The sequence below is a fragment of the Sminthopsis crassicaudata genome, chromosome 2 (genome assembly GCF_048593235.1).
Source record: "Sminthopsis crassicaudata isolate SCR6 chromosome 2, ASM4859323v1, whole genome shotgun sequence".
In the NCBI taxonomy this organism is placed as follows: Eukaryota; Metazoa; Chordata; class Mammalia; order Dasyuromorphia; family Dasyuridae; genus Sminthopsis; species Sminthopsis crassicaudata.
Genome location: NC_133618.1, coordinates 331294140 through 331316711, shown reverse-complemented (window position 1 = coordinate 331316711; position 22572 = coordinate 331294140). Strand labels below are relative to the sequence as shown.

General features: G+C 38.1%; 1 protein-coding gene across 5 annotated transcripts in view; it reads left to right on the top strand.

Moving 5' to 3' along the window:
* The window catches only part of RAB15 (RAB15, member RAS oncogene family), a 68265-nt gene that overhangs the window by 35300 nt on the left and 10393 nt on the right, over positions 1 to 22572 (top strand). For 3 of the 5 annotated variants that reach the window (XM_074290391.1, XM_074290390.1, XM_074290387.1), the window contains exons 2-4: positions 18996 to 19056; positions 20122 to 20182; positions 21514 to 21591. In XM_074290391.1, coding sequence (XP_074146492.1) covers positions 19010 to 19056; positions 20122 to 20182; positions 21514 to 21591 — 186 coding nt within the window. In that variant the 5' untranslated portion in view covers positions 18996 to 19009. The other 2 variants (XM_074290388.1, XM_074290389.1) reach the window with 2 other exon arrangements.

The following is a 22572-nucleotide window of genomic DNA, read 5'->3' as shown; positions in this document are numbered from 1 at the left end:
CCATTGCCCTTTATAGTGTTCTTTCAACTAAAGAGTTCTTAGAAAATCATTGTTAGGTGACATATGCCTCTGCTTTACCTATCCTCCCTTTGCACTTTAATGGGTTTTACATTTGGAAAGACAAGGAAAAAGTCTTTTTCTTTATATTGGTTTTTGTCTTCTCTTTTTGAATTCATAAGAGCTTAAAGTAAGAAATTTTTATAATTCTCATTTCTTTGGTGTGATTTACTACATTTAAATAAGACTTAGGAGGAAAAGGGTTAGAGATTTTAACACAATTTGCCCCCTCCTCCCCAGTGCTAGAGGACATTGTAAGGTAACTTCATAAAGAATCAGGAAACACCAGTGATGGGTTTAAAGAAACTAAGGCACAGATTAAGGAGCCAGGGCAATGAACAATAGCTACTTATGTTAAAAAGGGAATGTGGTATAGTGGATGAAGTCTTGGACTTGGGATCAGGAGCTTTGGATTATATCCCTGCTTCTGTTTCTGTGTGACTTCAGGCAAGTTATTGCTCTGAATCTTCATTTCCTTATCTCATCTATAATTTTTTTTTTTTTCCCTCTGAGGCTGGGGTTAAGTGACTTGCCCAGGGTCACACAGCTAGGAAGTTTTAAGTGTCTGAGATCAGATTTGAACTCTGGTCCTCCTGAATTCAGGGCTGATGCTCTATCCACTGCGCCACCTAGCTGCCCCTCTCATCTATAAATTGGGATGATTTTTTTTTTTTTTTTTTTTTTGTCATGTTAACCTCACAAATTATTGTAGAAATTAAATGAATCAGCGTGTATAAAAATGAAAACCCAACTTTTGAAAACAAAAATGCAATGTATACAGTTAGTTCTTCTGTCATGTATGGATATAATCATGTTTTTAAATTTTTTTTTTTTTAAGTAAACTTTTAGTAGATTGGGAAACTGAGATAAAGAAAACAGCCTTGTCCTGGAATTGGAACTTTGAACCTAGACACAAATAAAACCCCTTTTTCTCTTCCAATTTCGGTGCCCTGTGACAAAAATTTTCTCATCACAAGAAAAATCCATTGGAAAACCAAGCCAGGGCTTGAAATTTTGCAGACAGCTTCATTCTTTTCTATCTATTACAACCATTTCAGAAATCTGAGACATTGTCCAGGTACAGCATAATTAGGGCAAGTCACGGCCAGAGATCAGATGATGAGATAGTTCTAGAGTACATATGGTATTCTTTTTTTGTACACTTCTCCCCATTCTGTTCCAGACAGACAGACAGCCTGTCTGTGCAGCCATGGAAGTGTCCATTGATTTTCTTTCCTGGGGTAACTGCATTAGCCAGATGGGAGGAGTCCCTAGCAGGGGCAAAGATGATGTCCTTGTAATGAGTTTAGAGTAGCAATTCCTTGTTCAAAATACAAAGCACAAAACACGTGTGATGAATTCACAAGGGCTTCCTCTTTGCCAAAAGGTACCTTTATTTAAGAGAAGAGGTTACAGACAAAATGAAGAAGTAAAACAGGCACCAGCTATTTGTTGAATACCTATTGAGTGCAAAGAGGTAATCACTGATATGATATATACTAATATGGTACACCAGACTTTTGCCTTCAATGAGTTTATCATCTAGTTGGGGAGACATGACTCAGGAAAAGTTAAACAACACAAGAACTATCATAGGAGTGCTAGATGACAAAGTACTAAATAAATACTATAGATAGTGCAATAGGAATTCAGACCAGAAAGGTTATTGACACAGTCTGGTTAGTGAACTTTCATGGAGAAGAAGGGACTTGCACTTGACTCTGAAGGACAGATAAGTATGGGGGAAGGGGATGAGTGTTACAGAGTGGGAAATAGAATGAACAGAGCCAAAGATCTGGAGATTTATGTGGCATGTTCAGGAAACAAAAGATCAGTTTGGTTAGGACATTGGTTTGTGTGTTTTTGTCTGGGGAGATCAAGTTGGAAAGGAAATTCGAAATCAATCTGTAGAAGATCTTAAATGCCAGTCAAAGGAAATGAAGTTTTATCTTGCAGGATTGGGTTAGATGGTTGCTAATGATGATTTTATGAAATGGAAATTGGAGCATGAATGAGTTCTGAACAAGGAATTGATAAAATTATAGCAGTATTTTAGGAATATCAGCCTGGCATTGGTATATAGTATGGATTGGAGGAGGAAAAGACTAGAATCAATTTGCAAGGAGGCTATATCTGCTAATCTATATTTGAGGATCATTCCTGATACCTGAAATTCTCTTTTTCTACTTCTCTACCTGTCAAACTCTTTTGTCTTTAAAGACCAGTTCAGGTACTAGGTACCACCTCTTCCATGAAACCTACCTTGACTCCCCCTTATCTCCAGTTAAAAGTAAACACTTGTACTCATATCTTAGGGCATTTTTTTCTAGATACCCTCTTTATCACATTCTATTTTGATCATATTAATTTATATATGTGACTTTTACCCCTTATTAGAATGTGAGCTCCTTGAAGATAGGGACTATATGTTTTACTTTTCTTCTTTCTATCCCAATGTCTAACATAAATGTTTGAAATGAATTTTCTACTCCCCTCCCATCCCATGGCATTTATATAAAACTAGACTACTTCCCTTTATACAATAAGAGCTTTTACCTTTCTGCAATTTTATTCCCTAGAGAGGGAGCATCCTGGATTGCACAGTTTTACCAGCAGCTGGAAGGTAAATCACTTCTATCATGTAGCAAATGCAGAAAGAGGTTTTCAGCCTTGCTTAGTGCAGGCTCTTCTTTTAATGCACGTGCCTGTACCAGCATGAGCTAATTCCTCATCTCCCCCTGTCCCTTTAGAGATCTCTAAAAATTCTCAGAGAAGCCCTGGGGTGATTTATATAATCTTAGCCCAGCTACCAAAGGTAAGAAATGGAAAATGAGGGCAAATGCTATTTTGAGTCATCATTGTCCCCTCTCTCTCCCCAGTTCAATAGAGAGGACTGATTAAAAGGGGATAGAGAGCCAGGTCTGGAGTTAGGATGACTTGTCATCATGAGTTTCAATCTGGCCTCAGACATTTACAAGATGTATGACCCTGAGCAAGCAAATCACTTAACTCTATTTGCCTCAGTTTTCTCATCTGCAAAATGAGCTGGAGAAGGAAACGGTAAATCGCTCCTATTATCTCTGCCCAAAAAATTTCTAAAGTCAGGAAGAGTCAAATATGACTGACATGACTGGATAACAAGCTGACCAGGTAATTGAAGAAGGAATCTAGGATGGACTATTTAGAAGAGAAAATATAGACACTTTGGAGCAAGCAAGCAAAGGAAAAATAGGTTTTACCACTGCTGCTTGAGAAGATTTGTGTATGTGTGTGTGTGGTTAGGAAAATGTGAGTCTTAGGTCATAGAACCAAAAGTCTTAAATGACCTAAAGGTATTCTGACCCTGGATTTACCTGAAAGAGCTAGAAAGATTTATACAATTTGCAGGAATTATGGCTTTGGCTTTTTCATTCAAAAAGAGCTGTAACACTTTCCTGAAAAACAGACACTTTCAGAGAACTGGAAGAGTAACAGAGTGAAGCATGGGACTGGCAGTTGGAAAGGCAGTCTGTGAAGAGATATATGAAAGATACTACTGAAACAGGAAAGTGGAAGTCTGAAGTGCTGGAGGGAGTCTAAGGAGACTATAATTCTATTGGTCTGAGGGTTGGGATGCATAAGAAGAATGTGGAATCAGCATAGGACTGAGTTCTCGATTTTTTTTCTTTGATGGGGTCCTTTCAGGAAATATGTGAAGGATACTATACAGGATCTTGGGGAGAGAGGCACATCAGATAGGGGAAAGAAATTTTTGCTGGGTTCATATAAAAGTCCTTTCTGTGTTCATAGATACATAAAACCTGTTCTATTTGATGCTAGGTAAGTTTGAATGCTTGCAAAGGGAGTCGATGAATCATCCTTTAAAAGATTGCCATGTGCTTATATCATATTGGGAGAATAATATATTAATGAAAAAGCATTTATTATATACACACCATGTGCGTCCAACACTAAGGATTCTGAATATAAAAGCGAAGGCAGTTTTTGCCCAAAGAGCTTCCTTTCTAATGGGAGAGATATTAAATATAGTGAAGAGGTGATCAGAAAGGATTATTTTGTGTTGGATAGTTAAGAGATGCTGAGTGGAACCACAGGGTAGTAGATTGCCCTACATTTTCTAGTAGCAATGGAAATATGGATTTGATTTTAGTTCCACTGTAAAGTTGTGGGGGTGGAGAGAAGAGGCAGCTGGCAAGAATATACCTGAGGAATAAAGTGAAGTACGCCGGAGGCCATTCAAGGCCTTCAATCCTTCAATCAGATCACATGAGATGTAGTTTTAGAACTGAGAGGTTAAGTCCACAAGGTATTGTCAGTGCTGCAAAGGAGCTGCCAAATCTGACCCAGGAAGTCAAGTACAATCATTCTCTTTGGGAGCTGCCATGTACACAGATTCCACCTGGATGTGAGAGGATGTGCAGCTCTTCTTCCCATGTCCCTCTTCTCCCTTGTCAAGAGGGAGCCTTGGTTACTAATACTAAACTCTCAGAAGAGTAGATTCTACCTAAGCAGGAGCCTCAGATTGGTGGAAGCCAAAAGAAGGAAGGAGGATATGTGAACACTTATTTATTTTGTTGCCATCAAAAGGAAAGAGGATCCTTTGTGCCTTTTAACTTGAGTCCTCGGAATGTAAACTTCCGCTACTAAATTTAGCAAGTGGACATAAGTCCTCTATTAGAGTAACTAAAGTAATAGAACAGTTTCTAAATCTGCCAAGTAGTTTTCATCTTTCATACAGCACACTCCTGCATTATTCATACCATTTGCTTCTTGCTGATCTTTCAGAGTTCTCCTTGGGGGCTGGAAATACAGGACTGGCCTAATAGCACCTGTTTGTAATACTGGCAGTAATGGGCAGCTCAGGGGAATGAATGAAAGCCCCTTTAAGTTTCCTGTCAGACAGGTTTGACTACTAGCTTTGGGGTTCTGTTCTCCTGCCAAGTGTACACTGCCACAGTATCACCTTTCATCAACTTCCTTCCATTAGGGTAAGGAAGAGAATGGGAGGTGGGTAGAGAAAGCTTTCTTTCTCTGTCCTCCGAATCTCCTTTGACATCAACATAATAGACCCAAACTTCTATGCTTCTCTTTCCCAGAGATGTCATCAGCAGGAATGAGATAATACCTGTGAACATGCTTTGAGGTCCTTGGAGAGAAGATAAGCACAAAGTGTTATTAAGATTACAGAGTTATTAATCAGTCCATATCTCTGAGTACTCTATATTGCTAGCTCTAGGGACAAGGATTTCCTGCATTCACTTCTTCAAGATAAGATTTCTCCCTCCTTTCCCCCCTCCATTTCCAATACATTATTCTCTGGTCTCTGCTTCTTCCTCCATTTTCTATTCCCCTCCTGACCTCCCTTGATAGAATGGTGATGGATTTTACAATGTAAAAGTCAATATTTGCCCATTACACCCACTCACCTCTCCAGTTGATCTGCTTTTCATTTGGAAACTCTTATGTGATCTAATATTTTGTTTCTCTGTTTCTCTGTGAGATTCACTAAACTTCTGAAATTCATTTTCATTCAAACATTTATTGAATGTCCGCTCTGTGCCAGGCACAGGACATGAAGGACATGAAGACAAAGATGAAAAACTAATCATCTACACAAGTGGCTTAAAGTCTACTAGAATTAGGGTAATGAAAGCTTCCGAACTCTGCTTCTGTGTTCAACTTGCTAGTATTAAAAAATCAAAGATCTCAGGAGTTTTCCAGTTAGATATGATAAAAGGAAGGTCATCATTAATCTCATTTCCCAGCTGGGATAATTGAGACTCAGAGAGAGGTGGTGATTTGTACCAAGCATCTGGTTGGCACACTTGAAAGTGTGCTGGACCTGAAGTCAAAAAGACCTGAGTTCAAATTCAGCTTCAAATTCCTTCTTGCTATATGGCTCTGGGAAAGTCACTTAACTTGTTTGCCTCAGTTTCCTCCCTTGTAGAAAAGAAATAATAGCACCTGCTTCCCAGGGTTGTGAGAATAAATGGTATAAGCTTTTAGTTTAATGCTTAGTACATAATAGGTGCCATGTATTATATAAATACTCTTCTCCTTCCCACTAAGATTCTCACAGCATGCATGAATTTTGCAGATATAAAACCTTCTCTTTCCTACAAGTTCCAAGCTGACTCTATGCATGTGCTTGTATTATCCCATTAAATCTTATTCATGACTTATTAAGTCGTGTATAAGTAGGGAAGACCCAGAAAATAAATGAATAAATGTGTGTGTATATATACATACACATGTGTGTATATATATATATGTGTATACACACATGTGTGCGTATATGTATGAATGTATATATGTCTATAAGTTGGTGAGCAAGTAAATTGTATGACAATAGAAAAGGATTGCTGGTAGTTGCTTCCCTTTTTTTTTTTTTTTTTGTATAGTTCTCTGAGGGTCCCCATAATATGATAGACTCAATTTGGTGTATATTACTACCACTTCTCTCTTCTTCTGCTTTATCATACACTGGGAAACATCATGGTCTAATGGAAAAGAATTTAAAGTCAGGAGTGACTTGGTTTGGATTAGATTAACTCTAAGGTCCTTTTCAGCTCTTGGTCTATGATCATATGAATCCAGGCACTGGCACTTGGTTTCATAATCTTTGAAAAAATCACTTTAACCTCCTTGAGCCTCAGTTTCCCTATATGTAAAATGGAGTAATCATACTTGTTGCATTTAATTAGGAGGCTTGTGGTGAACATAGTGCTTTGTAAATTCTAAAGTAATAGATAAACGTTAGGTATCATCCCAAATTATATTTCTGAAAGACCAGTAGGTCTTCCAAGACCAGTTCAAGACAAATAACTATATTCTATGGTAGGAAATATGAGATTTTACTAGGTTTTGCTTCAGAATGATTCCCCTTCTCTAGTTTGTCTTTGATGTTTGAAACATCTTTTGGGCATGTTTCCTGCCCTGAATACACAAATTCATTCATTTAAATCCACTGACACTCAGTATGATGAGAGTAGATTCATCATATGTTAAAATGGGCAAAATTGTGCTCTACAAATGATTAACTATTATTATTTTTGGATTTTTAATGATTAATAGTTTGAGACAGACAGATCATCTAGGCCATCAGTCTATATTATTAGAGACCAAAACGTCAACTTTTACTGGATCTTCAGGTTTGCTCATTTAGCTCAGTCACTAGTCATGCCATGCTTTCACCCCTTTACAAGAACAGGATTCACAGCAGAAGGAGTTGCTGGGTTTTTAAGTATACTCAGCTGGAGCAATCTTGGGCTATCCTCGCTAAGTGTGACTGCAGTTATAATGTCCAGCCTAGTCCCCTGCCAGCAGAAACTGCTATATTAGAAGAATCACAAGATTGGAATAGGCCTCAAAAACCTGTCCTATCTGGACCCTGAACAAGAAACTCCTTTAAAGTAATATGCTTGACAAGTTGTCACCTAGCCTTTGTTGGAGACCTTAAGTGAAGGGGAATCTACTATTTTCCAAGGAAACCTTTTCCACTTTTGGACAACTGTGATGTTTAAAAAGTTCAAAAGACATTTTCTAGGTAATTACTCATTTTATTAATAACGCCAGCATTTTTAATAATAAAAAAAGAGCTCTGTGATATTCTTTAAAGCTACTGACAGTCATGGTGTCAGGCTCACAGTTTAGATGTTCTTGGAAGAGGGATGTTCCTGAGGGTAGCAATCAATTCCGGTGGTTAACAATTAATGAAAGAATGAATATTGCAATGGGTGCTGGGCCTATTCTAATGAACTTTGGTTATGTTATTTATTTCTAAGTCACCTCCAGCCTTGGGCATTTTATTCAAATCATTCTCATCTAAACCTGAGTATAGTACAATGGCTTCCCCACCTGGGTGGGGTCTGAAAAATATTGTTAAGAAAGTTTATCCAATCTCATTTTCAGTAATGCCCTTCAAGAGACTGAATTTTGAAATGAGGACTATAGAAAAAAAGCAAGAATTCTGGATCTCCCCAAATCATTGGTTATTAATAGTCATTTCTCTCATAGCTCTCATTGTGAGGAAGTTTGTTACCTTAAATTGAAATGTTCTTTGAAACTTTTATCTGTTACTCCTAGCTTTATTCTCTGTTGGTTTTCCTTTGTTGGTTTTTTCTTTTCATTTCTTTGTTCCCTCAATATTTAGCATTAGCGCCCAGCACATATTACAATCTTACTTGTTGACTTATAGATGAGTTTGGACAACCTCACAGGGACTTTACTATAGAGAAGGCTTTAACTCTTGGAGTTCTGTGAACCCAATACACATTTTTCTCAATTTTCTTTCCTTGCTTTCAGTGGACTGGCTCATTGGACAGTAGGCTTCTGGCTTAGGGTTTGTGTGAGTAAACTTGAGTCTGCCATACATGAATGAGGATTGAATTTAAGGAAAATTGGGTTGTTCCTCTTAGAGGAATCCCATTGCTAAGTCTTTGGATCATTCCTTTCCTCTTTCTTTGTGCTGCTTTGATTATGTTCTGGCTCCCCAAGAGAGCTCCATTTCCAGTGAAATGTGTCAGTGTCTTGGCAGTAGGAACCCAATATTGGATGTTAATCCACGGGGTACTGACTGAAACTTGAGAAAGGGAGTGGAGTTTGCTCAGTAATTGGTGAAGACAGGCATGGCAAGAGCATATCTGAGCTTCTGTTCCTCTTCCATACAGACTTCAGGTATTTTCTGCTCTTTAGTCAAATGCACTTACTCAGCACTGTCCCCTTGTCTCCACCACAGTCTGTCGTCTCCCACCTACCTCAGTGATTTTCTGTCATGCTTCTAAGAGCTATTTCTAGTCTCCTCTGGGGAGGAAGGGAAAGAATAAGCGTTTACATAATGCCTGGTATATGCCAGGTATTGTATAAGTGCTTTTTCTTTTTTTAAATAAATATTATCTCATTTGATCCTCACAACAACCCTAGGTGGTAGATGCTATTGTTATCCCTATTTTACAGATGAGGTAACTGAGGCAAACAGAGGCTAAGTGTCTTGCCACACAGCTAGGAAGTTGGATTTGAATAATTTCAAGATCCCTACAATAGGAGATTGATCTGGATTCCTGACTCCAGATTCAGCATTCTATCCACTACCTACAGGAAGCACCCGTATTATTTTCTGTGACAATGGTAGGATGCCTTCCAGTATCATTGCTTCTCCCTTGCCTGTGATCTCTGTCCTCTGATCTTCAGCTCTTTTGAGTCAGATTGTGCTGGAAAGGGGCAGCTAGAGTATTGGTCCTGGAGTCAGGAAGATCTGAATTTAAATCAAACCTTGGACACTGACTAGCAGTATGATCTTGGGCAAAGGAAATGGCAAACCACTCCAATATCCCTTCCACAGACAGTAAGATCCCTGGAATCATGAAGAATAAGACACTACAGAACAACAAATGAGTGATGCAGTGTCAGTTTTCCAGGAAATGCCTTTCTCTCTTTTCAGGAAGTCCTCCCATTTTTCCTTTACATGGTGTTCTCTTTTGGTCTCAGATTGTTAAAAAATGGAGCAATGTTCAGCATCATCCTGTCTGCATCTGCTCTAGCCCTAAAGCTCCTTTGGATTTTTCTGTTCTGGTGGGTAGCAGCTGCCACCACTCTGACATTCCCTGCTGTGACACTGATAGCAGTTGGCAGTTAATAATGGAGGAATGTGGCTCTGAGGAGGAGAGGAGATCATGGGGAAAGGGTGGCAATGATAATGGGAGGGAGGCATTCTGCCAGGTCAGGGGGATCGATCCTGCCCATAGGTAGTGTTTTGCTAAGACAGATTAAATTATGAACTTCTAGGACTTATCTGTAACAAAAGAGTTTTGTTTTTTCCTGAAGTCTTTATAGTCCTTATGACAAGTATTTATTTATATGATAATACATATATGATAAATATAAGAGAAAACGAAGAAAATGTGAGGGCAGAAAATAACTACTTTGCCTTGGCCATATTATATAACCTTCAGAACCTTCCTTTGGATGGGTATGTGTGAGCAATTCATTCATACATGAATCTGCTGAATGCCTACTATGTGTGTAGCACCGGGCATAGAGGAGCTTTCAAAAAAAAAAAATGAAACATGGTTTCTGTCTTTGCGTCTAGACCAAGAGCTAAGCCATATACACATTTAACAGTTTAAATAACAAATGTCACTGCCTTAGGGGCCTACCTCAAGTCCAGCAAATGCCAACCAATTGTGTTTATGAATGTTATGACTATCATATCCCAGATATGCTAGGACAGTTCCAATTAAAGGAAAATAAATTATATTTTCAATTAAGCTTTGCAAAAGCAATATCCTCTGTTAGACCAGGTGTCCTCATTTTTTGTTTTAAAAAATATGGTCACAAAACAAAACAAAAATGTAGGTCACAGTACTTAGCAAGTACCAATTTGAGTTGGAGCTTTGTCTCCCTCCCATTGGATTCTCAGACAACTCTCCAAAAAAGATTTCATGGGGCCACAGAGTAAATGTTGTTATTCCCAGACATAGAGTAAATATTACTATTCCCAACTTCCTTTGGGTTTTTCTCTGCCCTTGAGAATGGAACCATATGTACACAGGTAGCATCATTCTAGTGCCATGATAGTGTATAATCCTTGACATCTTTTAGGACTGTTATCCCTCCTGTGCCACTAAATAGCTATGTGATCTTAAACACTTAACCTTGTTCAACCTTAGTTTCTTCATTTGTAAAATTAGGGAATTGTTTTAAATATTCACTAAGAGTCTTTCCAAATCTTAAATGTTTTGGTTCTTGGAAGACCATCCGCCGAGAGGTGGAAAGAGACTGGGATAGGAATCAAGACCTTTCTAATGATTTGGCTTCTCCACTGACTGTGTAACTGGGGCAAGCTGCTCTGTATTTCCAGATAATAATACAACCTCTGACCTGTTTCAAAGAATGTTATAAGGACTGATGCAATGATGTCTGAAAGTTTTCCGAAATAAAGATGCTCCATAAATATAAGGTATCATTATATTTCTTGCCTGTAGACAAGAGACAGGACAGGTAACTTTGTTTTCATGTCTGTTTTCCAGAGTTTTCCTGACTGCTTTTTCTTTAGCAAGTGAATGTACTTAGTCTCCAGGTGTAAATCATTAATCCCAACAGGATAAGAATTTGATATTTGAGGGGATAATGATAGAAAGATGACAGTGTCTTTTTTCTCAGAAGAAATTATGATTCTGGGTAAGATAAGAGTTTGAAAGATTATTTCTTTGGGGAAAGATTAAGCAGAAATGTGGAAAAGGTAGTGATGACAAGTAGATTACATGTAAAATGATTCGTGTTTTTTTCTCAGCCTCTTTTTCTTTGCATTTCTTCCCACACCTGAAACACAAAAGCATAGGCTGCTAAATATGAATAGCATTCTCCTTGTACCATAGTGCTGTGTTCCTTGGAACCACAAGGCCATTATATTCTGCTACACCTTTATCCTTCCTTAGCTTGAGGGTGCTCCATTCCCAATGAAGAAGGAAGCCCATTTATCTTTGCCCATTCAAGTCTGAAACAGGGAGTGCTGGAAATGAAGGGTTGAAGGTATTCATTCATGCATGGATACATTCAACAAATATCTATTGAGCTCCAGTTAGGTATAAGACATCCTGCAGGGCATATGAGGACAATAACGCATGAAGGTAAGACATGTGCACAAATACAAAAATAACAAAACAGTTTAGAATAATTGCTGTACTAGAGATTCAGAAGAAATATACTGGGTATAGAAGAGAGGAAGAGATCACTCCAAGATGGAATAATTAGGAAATTGAAGAGGTGTCTTGGGGAACAGTGAAGACTCCAGTTTTGTAGAAGCCAGGTAAAGGAAATCAAACCATAGATCATATACTTAGTATATATATATATATATATATATATATATATATATATATATATATATATATATATATATATGCCAGCCATTGTGGGAATACAAATACAAGCAGAAAGAAAAAGTCCATGACCTCCAAGAGCTTACATTCCAAGGGGGAAAGGTAACACATAAAAGGAAGCTGAAAAGGAATGGGGATTGGCTTGAGGAAGAGTTCCATGGGCATGGAAGAGAAAGTTCAGACATAGCTTCTTAGTGAAGCCCTAAGAGGAACAAAGATATTCTTGGCTTAATTGATCAGAGAGAAGGGGCAAAAAACCAAGCGAGCAAGAAGGAAAGGAAAAGAAATGGAAGGAATACCTTCTTTGAACCTTTGAATTGTTTTGCTGTTATCAATAATAACTCCTATTTGCATAATACTTTAAGATAAATTCCTTAAAATAGCCTTGTAAAATACAGTTTATTATTCCTGTTCAGAAGGACTGTGAGAATACTTAGGCGTGATCCTGACCTAAAGGCCCACGAGGGAGTCAGAAGGCCTGAGCCCGGCCTGAGTTGCTGACCAGTGGTGCACTTATCTATTCATTCTCTTAAGAGCCACTAATCTTACTCTCTTTCTGCTCCTTCCTCCTATGACAAATTGAGGAAAGTAGAGCTGTTAAAGGTTTTAATTTGAGCAGGGTTTAGGGGAGGATAGAAGAACATCTTTATTCAGACCTGAAGTATCTTTCTCACCTGAGATCTATACCTTTGTCAAATGACTCTCTGGAGATCAAGTGTCTACATGGAAATAGCAGAGTTAATAGCACCTCAGCCTGTGAGGTATAGAGCTTCTTTATCTTGTCCATGAGATGCAGCCTGACTTTACATGACCTTGCCATGCACAAGGCATTCAATCTTTCTGTGTCTCAGTCTTCCATTATGTATTATTCATGTTAATTCTTTTCCACACCACTGTTTCACATGGTCCTTATGAAGATTATTTTTTTAATTATGAAAGCCTTTAATATATTATGAATATATTGTTATAATCAACTGTTTTGTAGATATTTTTATGTGTATATATAATGTATATATACACAACACTACATCTATGTTTCTGCCTCTGTCTATATCTATATATCTAGCTATAGTCAGGTATAATCTATATATAGCTATATATCTAGCAGCTAGGTGGTACAGTGGATACAGTGCTGGGCCTTGGATCAGAAAGAATTGTTTTTCTGAGTTGAAATCTGGATTCTGCCACTATCTATGTGAACCTGCCACTTGGTTCACAGCATCACTTGATGCTGTTTGTCTCAATTTCCTCATCTGTTAAAAAAAAAAAAAACAGAGAAATTGATAAATGGTCAAATGATATGAACAGACGATGATGAAGTTAAAGCCATCTATAGTTATGTGAAAAATACTCTACCTCACTATTGATTAGAGAAATACAAATTACAACAACTCTAAGGAACTACCTCACACTTCTCAGATTGGCTAAGATGATTGGATAAGATAAAGATAAATATTGAAGGAGATGTGGGAAAACTGGGACACTGATGCTTTGTGGTGGAGTTGTGAAATGATCCAACCATTCTAGAGAACAATTTGGAACTATGCCCAAAGGGCTATCAAACTATGCATACTCTTTCACCCAGCAGTGTTTCTACTGGGCTTATATCCCAAAGAAATCTCAAAGAAGAGAAAAAGACCCACATGTGCAAAAATATTCATAGCAATTCTTTCTATGGTAGCAAAGAGTTGGAAAATGAGTAGATGCCCTTCAGTTGGGGAATGGCTGAACAAGTTGTGGTATGTGAAGATAATGGAATATTATTGTTCTATAAAAATGATGAATAAGCTGATTATAGAAAGGCCTGGAAAGATTTACATGAACTGATGTTGAGTGAAACAAGCATAACCAGGAATATATTGTACACAATAATAGCAAGAATGTGCGATGATCAACTATGAAAGACTTGGTTCTTTTCAGTGGTTCAGTGATCCAAAGCAATCCCAATTGACTTTTTCTGCATCCAGAAACAAAAACAAAAACAAACACTAAGGAGACTGAATGTAAATCAATACATGCTATATTCACTTCTTTTTTTCTGTTTTTTTAAAAATGTCACCCATGTTTTCCCCTTTTACTTTTTCTCTCCCAACATGATCCATAAAGCAATAGTATTAAAAATAAATAAATTCACTAAAAATATATAAAATATAAAACAAACAAATAAATAAACTGGAGAATGAATGCAAACCATTCCATTATCTTTACCAAGACTCTATAATTTGAAATGACCAAACACAACAATAGCATCTATATTCTTGATGTCTCCTCCATTGGGATATAAGCTCCTTGAAAATTGGGATTGCGTCATTTCTTATACCTTTCCCTAGGGGCTAGCACAGTGGTGGTGCTTAGAAGGTACTTAATAAATGCTTGTTGAATAACAGCAATTTTTGAGTAACTACCGTGGGCTCAGCACTATGCTGATCCTACAAGGTAGAGTGTTCAGGTATGTGAACTGTGAACCATAATAACTGTTGTCTTAGGGAGAGAGTTCAAGCCTGAACATTACAGCCTGGCCCACATCCAGTATCACTCTTGAAAGCGTTTGCTCTTGCTCTTCTAGACTGTCAGGCATTGCCTGCTTGGAAAAGTACAGCTCAATAGATGTGAGTCAGCTCCAGCTAGTGAAAAATGAATCATGTCTGACCAATTTGATTTGGTTCAGGTTTTTTGGTTTTTTTCCTAATTAAATAATTATTGGTCTGGATGGCTAGAGGGTGAGAAAATGGATTTAATCTGTCTAGCTTTTTGGAAAGCTTGTAACACATTCCAATGATGGACAAATGCTGTCATTTGGGGTTCAAGTGAGGAATTCATTGAAAAAGCTGGCTGGCATTGTAGAGGCAGAAGACTTGGTTGCTAAGAATCCCTGGTGCTTTGGGGGGGGGTGTTCTGTGTTATGACTAGGTACTTGTTTTCTGTTCAAACATTATAGTCTCAGTGTTTGATCTTAAGAAAATTGCTTCCTGCCTCTATTCTTTAGGTGTACAATAAATGTAAGTAATAGTTTCCTAGGGTGAGGAAGGGGAAGTGTCAGAAAATAAGGGAAGGTAGCAGAAGGAGAAAACAAAAACAATTCAAGATTGAAAAGAGAGTCCTTATACATATATTGTGTTTAATTTCTACTTTAACATATTTAACATGTATTAGTCAACTTGCCATCTGGGGGAGAGGGTGGGGGGGAAGAAGGGGAAAAATGAGAACAAAAGGTTTGGCAATTGTCAATGCTGTAAAATTACCCATGCATATAATTGGTAAATAAAAACTATAATTTAAAAAAAAAAGAAAAGAAAAGAGAGTCCTTGAGTTATCTTTTTTTTTTTTAAGTGGACAGGACAAAAAAGAAAAAAAAGACCAGAGAGAACTAGGTTGATTGAAGGTCTTGAGTTCAAATTTGGCCTCAAATACTTGCTAGCAGAATGACTAGGCAAATCACTTAATTCCTATAACCTTAAAAAAAAAAAAGTATATTATAAAGGAAATAAAGAAGGTCAAAGGAGCAGGACAGCTTTGAAAACTATAGGTTGATCTATACTTGAAAAGAAATGCAAACTAAAAATATTAATAATAGCCAGCATTTATATAGAGAAATGCAAATGAAATTATCTCATTTTATGTTTACAGCAACCTTGGTAGTTAGGTATTATTTTTATAGATGAGAAAATTGAGGGAGGTAGGGAATAGTTGATTTTGTCCAGGGTTACATAGGTAGAAGGTGATCATATTTGAACTCAAATCTTTATGATTCCAGGGCCAGTGTCCAGGGCCATTGTGTCACCTAGATTTCTTATAGATATAATAGAGGCAATTTCATACAATTAGCCTTCTTTTCTGTTCTTTATTATTGTTCATGTAAATGCCCATGCTATTTGGAATATGTTAAATTCAGAGTAAAACTAACTTCTTTCTTTAAAAAACAAATAAAAGAAAGAGGTTATATGACTTAGTATTCATCAGAGAGAGTACTTGGACCCTTCTTTTCTTGATTCTAAGGACATTTCCCCAGATTCATTATGCCCTGCTGCCTCTCTGGAGTACAACTTACCTGGTAATAACTTCCCCTTAAATGAAAGTAGAAAAGAGTTAGCAATATCCATCCTTTAGTCTTCCTACAAGGGAACACTAAAAGTTAGACAATGGGAATAATACCTGAAGAAAAGTTTAGCAGGGATATGCTGATAATGGTGGTATATAAATAGAAAATATAATTACTTAACTCCACTGTTATGGGTCAGACTATCATAGCTATGCAAGTGCTGGATTTAGGATGAAAAATGGATGGAAGAATATTTTTATATCAGTGAATTTACTAAGTAAATAGTCTCAGAGAAAGGAATCATAAATTTAGAACTGAATTAGAAGTTCTTTAACCTAAGACTCTCATTTTACTGATGAGGAAACAGCCCCCAAAGGATTGCCCAAAGACACAGTAGTAATAAGTGGCAAAGCCTCCAGTTTGATAGCTCTTCTGACTCCATATACAGAATTGTTTCTTTTGTAGCATTGCCTCTTCAACAATTAGCTATTAAGTGAAGTCTAGAAGCTGAAGACTCTCTATTCAAAATATGCATTCTTAGAGGAAGAGTCTAAGTTAGTGGGGAGCGTGAAAAAGACTAGCCTCCCATGTTTGATTTCAAGGGTTTCACCCACTGCTAGATTACATTAGCCTGTGATCATTGGCCCTTGAGAAGGCCGTTAAGGTGGGTGAAAGGAGGCTTTGATTTGGGGATATTGAAGGTTGATCTTTAAATAGTCCTGGGCTGTGGCAAATAAATGCAGTAAAGGTAGACTGAGGTACATACTTAGAGCAAAATCAATTTATTAACGGGGGCAGCTAGGTGGCTTAGTGGATAGAGCACCAGCCTTGAATTCAGGAGGACCGGAGTTCAAATCTGGTCTCAGACACTTAACACTTCCTAGCGGTGTGATCCTGGGCAAGTCACTTAACCCCAGTCTCAGGGGGAAAAAATCAATTTATTAACAATGATTCATAGAACTTAACAAAGTGAGTCAGACTGGCTACCCCAGTAAGACCTGTGACTCCAGTAAGAAGGCAGGGGATCCTCTTTATATAAATATTGTAAAGGGGGAGTACTCTGGGCAGTTTTAGAATTTTCCATCAGGTTATACTGGGAAAAGTGAGTTGGCTTTCAGGTGTGGCTAATTATACCCCTCTCTGGCAATTAAGGAATTTCAGTTCCTCTATCTCTTATAATCTTGGCTAGGAAATCAGAATCACCAGTTTTGCTGTCCCCTTGGAAGAGATTAAACCTCCTCTAATTGCAGAAGGACAAAGACAGAAATCTTATCTTTTGGGGAGAAGGGCACAAGGTTACTTGGTTGAGGCTTCCATACAGCAAGCAGATGTCTCAGGGGTTAACTACATGAGTAATAACATCATCCTTTTGAGCTACCTGATCAAAAACTGCATTTCTGATCAAGGTAAGTTTAGGCAAACACTAAGAATTATAAAAATCAATATAGCATAAAATCAATTACATTGTAAAATCAATATAGTAAAAATCAGAAGTAACATTCTTTATCTTTTCACAGTACCAAACACTGGAAGCTGGCACTTTTGGGGCAGTGAGAGAAGCTAGGATCATTAACATAATAGTCATATAACAATAACTCTGTCCTATGTTAATGATCCTAGCTTCTATAGATAGAAATCAGGGTAGGGGGAAAATTCATTTCATATATGAAAGGTTCAAGTCCTGAAGAAGACAATCTAGGTGGATATGATGGGGGAAAGGGTTTTGAAAGGGGATGGGAGGAAGAAGAGTAATTGGATGTGAGAAGACAAAGGGGAATAGTTGCTCAAGCCCTAAATGATGAAAGATAAGGAAGGGAGTTAAGTCAACATCAAGAGAACTGCCTTTTATGCACCAACTGCTATCTCCACAAACTGGATGCCATATCCACTTTCTTACCATGAGTTGTTTCCATAAATAGTATAATATTCCATAAATAATTAGGACTTCTAAGAAATCCAGAGTTGATGTGTTGCTTCTATACCTGAACACACTAGTGTGCCTATTTGGATATCCCCTTTTCTAGATATGAAGCTAAGTGAAGACACAAACAATCCATCTAATACAAGCCTGTCCTAGCTGATGAAAATTCCCGAAATACTACACAAATGAAATGTGAAATAGAGTACAAATTGTTATGTTTAAGCTAACTTGTTTTTAGATTGCTTAAGCTAACATAGTGTGATGGTTTTCCTGGACACATTTGGGAAATGGAAAATATGGCACTTATCCAGTGGTAACCAAAAGTATTTCTTCACCTCTTGGCAAATTTACTCCCTGTTACTGCTGGGACTTACTACATGCTCCATTGTCTCCCCTTGATGCAAATCTCCCCACATGTGGGCAGATACTTCTGTTTTGGACTAGTTTTAGCAGTAGATTGGATTTGCCTGTATCATGCACCTTAGATATATGTACATGTACAATTCTAAGGTCCTGATATTCTATTAATTGTTTTTTTTTCTTACTCAAATGCCTAGGATCATTGGAGCTTCTTCAGCCAATTCTAGTTTTCACATAGGTAATACAATGGTCCAAGATAGGAGTTAAGATAAGGTTGTCCTTTCCCCACTCCAAGCTCTGTTAATATTCCTTTGATACCTGATAGTGTTCTAGAGAGTGTCATGATCCCTCTTCAGGATTAATGTGATAGGAAAAAATAAGGTGTATATAGTTAATTTGCTTGCTATTTCTAGGGATTAAAACTCAAGGCTGGGATAAATGTAAGTTGTTCCCAAATGTATAAATAGACTTCACACATGAATACAGTAAGACAGATTTTAGATGTTATAAAACTGTTAATTGAGGCAGCTATGAAAAACTCCCTTATGTTACATCTATCTCTTCCTGCCTCCTCAACATTCCTCTGCTTCACATGATTCTCAGTCTTCTGGACAGAGTGAGAGAAGGGATCCTCCAGTCAGGTATCTTATTCCTTTCTAAATGTTTTGTTTTCCTTTGAGCTCTCTCAATTCTATGGAGGCATCTCCTAACCTGTTCTTTCTCCCCTCTCTCCCCTCAGGAGTTGACTTTAAAATGAAGACTATAGAAGTAGATGGCGTCAAAGTTCGGATACAGATTTGGTGAGTTAGATGGGAGAACAAGGAAGCTGTGGCCATGTGGGATTGCTCACTGGGAGAACAGGAAGAGGGGAACAGAGTTGCAGCTCAATTTTAATGTTAGGCCTTAAATTGTCACTAGCCCTGGAGCCAGGAAGCTCTGAGTTCAAATCCAAACTCAGACATTTATTAAATGTGTGGCTCTGGGTTTAACTCCTATTTACCTCCATGCTTCTTCTTAAAATAACAAGAGGAAATGACAATTCCAGTATCTTTACCAAGAAAATCCCATAGACACTTGTCCGTGGGGTTACATAGGATCCATGTGAGGTGGAAATAACTGAATGACTGAGCAGCAAAAATCCTTAAATTGGCCTTGCTTTGTATATGTCCTAGGTCCATCGGAGAATCCTGAAACATCTCTTGGGAAGGGAAACAGAAGGGTCATGGAATAGAGAGAATTGAAACTAAATTTTTTTATGTACTGTATCTCACAGTTCAGGGCATGGGGGGGGGAGGAAGAATGATAGGAGAGAGAGAGAACTATTGTGTGAAGACAAGTTCGATAATTTTGGGGACCTGCCAGAGAACCATGGTGCAGTTTCCATATGTCACCACAAGAAGTCACTATGACTCTCTGGTCCAAAACTCCAGGCAATATTGTTTTAGGGAAACTGTAGGAATTACATCTTGAATTGGAACAGTGTAGGAGGGGCTTTCAGAGAGATCCCTAGAGAATTGAGGGTGGCAAGGTAGGGATTAAAACAGTCTCTCTCACATCATCAAGCCACATATTTTGACTTTTCCAGAGATGCCCAGTTTCATTGCCTTTTATGGCCCAGATGCATGCCAGGAGAGCAATGCCTTCCCCCATGTAAGCTCATAACCAGATCTGACTTCTCATCTTCATAATAAGGTCCCTGTTTCCTGCCAGGTTCTGGGGCTTAGAGCTCCATTGGTTTACACATTCAACTCTCTAGTTCTGTCCTCTTTCAGGATAAGATTCTCTTCCCTTTCCTTCTCTCCCCTTCCCTCCCCATCCTTGCTGTATCATGTTCTTATTCTGGAGAACCTGACTCTCTATTTCAGGGATACTGCAGGACAGGAGAGATATCAGACCATCACCAAGCAGTACTACAGACGGGCCCAGGTAAGCCCCTTGCCGGGGAAGTTGGAAGGTAAAGAGACTTGCTTCTGTAGTAATCTGTACAAAAGGATGCTGGGAGAACTACCCTTAATTTGCATTGGGGAGGAGAGCATGTGGGTTTCCTTATTTTCAGCAAGCTCAGCAAACATTTATTAAATGTCTACTGTAATATTTCTGTGACAACCTCCTCCAGTACAGATAATATAGTTTTATGTTGATCTGTAGGAAATGGACAGTATGGAGATGAGAGGCTTCAGGAGATTAATGTAAACTGAGTAGCTTAAGTCAAGATCATTTCAATATTCCACTAGGAAGGGGACATGTAAGAAGAAGCCCATTGTGCTTTATGGGCAGGATGCTAGAGGTGCTAGGAGTCATAAACTGTGAACTTGAAGCCTAAGAATGTTCAGGTCATAGTTGTTCTTTCCATTCCACTGGAATATGTTGCTAAAGGAGATTCAAATTTTAACTAAGACACAGCCTCTAACATTTATCTGCAACATGTAGCATAGATTCGCCCAGAGTGAGTCTCTCTATTCATGAAGTTTACATTTTACCAGGGGGATTATGATACATTATATACCCATAGTCTGATTTTATTATTGTGGTAATGTTACAGGCTGCAGTCCCTCTGTGACTTAAATACTTAGAGAGTATCAGTCAGTCAATAAACATTTATTAAACAACAACTATGTGTCAGGCACTCTACTAAACTCTGAAATATATACATACATAGATGACTATAGCAACAAAATTATAGATGAGGGCAAAATGGAAAAATGTGAATGAGGTTCTAGGGGAAAAGGTCATGAAAGATATAGGGAGGTCAATCAAGCAAGCAATGATTTACTATGTTCCAGAGAGTAGAATACAAAGATAAAAATGAAATGGTACCTGAAGAAGGTGGAGGATCCTTGGAGCAATGTCCAGTTCAACAAACATTTTCTATCTTCTACCGTGTGAAAAACTGTGAAGAAAAGAACCTTTTCTTTCGTGGAACTTGAGCCATGGGGGGTTAGGGGAGATATACATAAGTGGATAAGTTAAACAGAGAAAATCATCTCCCAAAGACCAGAGGAAATTTTATTAGAAGCCAAAGTGGTTTGGATCCATCTCCAAGAGGTGGAGTTGATGGTGAGAGGGAATAGGAAAGGGGTAAGGGTGAGCATAGTATACATACCCTGAGACAAAGAAAGGAGGTTGGACCCTAGCAGTTATGGTCCTGAGGTGCCCTCTTTTGACTTATTAGTTCTCAGGATATTTCTCTGTGTGTAAATGTGTATGTGTGTGTGTGTCTATGGGTATCTCTCATTCTTTCTCTATATCTATCTCAGGGAATATTTTTAGTCTATGACATCAGCAGTGAGCGATCTTACCAGCACATCATGAAGTGGGTCAGTGATGTGGATGAGGTAAGACAAACCACATTTACTCTATAAGTGAAGGCAGGAGATCTCAAAGGACAGAGATGAGATGGGAGGGCTCAGAACTCTGAGACTGAAGATTAAATTCTTAGTCCTGGTTCTCATGGATTAAGGACCCAGCAAGACTTTAAGGAAGAGTTCAAAGTTATCAAAGTTATCTTCCGTTGACTTAGTTTGGTTCAAGATTTGCCTCTATTCTCATCCTGATCTATGAACTACTTCTTCCATAGGCTTTCAGGGCTGAAATAGGATAGAATCCACTAGGAATCTGGATACCTAGGTTCTCACTGAGGCTCTTCTCATCTCACTTCTCTGACCTCTATTTTTCTCATTGTGAAATGTGGAAGTTAGATAGATGACTTATAATGGGGTTCTTACCCTTGGAATGATTTCAGGGGGTCAATGAACATGGAGGAAATTTTTCATTTTATTTTCACTAATCTTTAGTTTCCTTTTTAATACTATATAATTTATTATGTACATTAATAAAATTATTCTGAGGTGAGATCCACAGGCTTTACCAAACTGCCAAAGAGGTCTGTGAGATAACAATAGTCAAGAGCCTGACTGATAGGAATCTTTCAAGTGAATCTGAAAAGTGGCAAGATATAGATCAAGATGACTGGAGATGGCTCTGGAATGGGTGCAGCCTGTATATGGCTTGCTTTGTATATATTGGTTTGCATCTCCTTTATTACTTGCAAGACTTGAAAGTCTTAGAGTATCTATAAAATGAGTTTACTTCTGAGGTCCTTTTGATTCCAACATTCTGAAGTTCTAAATACCCAAAACACCAATTCCAGATAGACAGTTGTGTACCTAAAGCTGTCACTGTGGCAATCCTTCTGAGGTACCCTGGGCAGTTGCTAGGGGAACTGGACATGCAATGCCTCAGTGAGGCATTTTGGAGATGGTTTTGTGGTAGAGCTCTGAGGATAACAGTACTATTCAGTAATTGGGATGAGATGG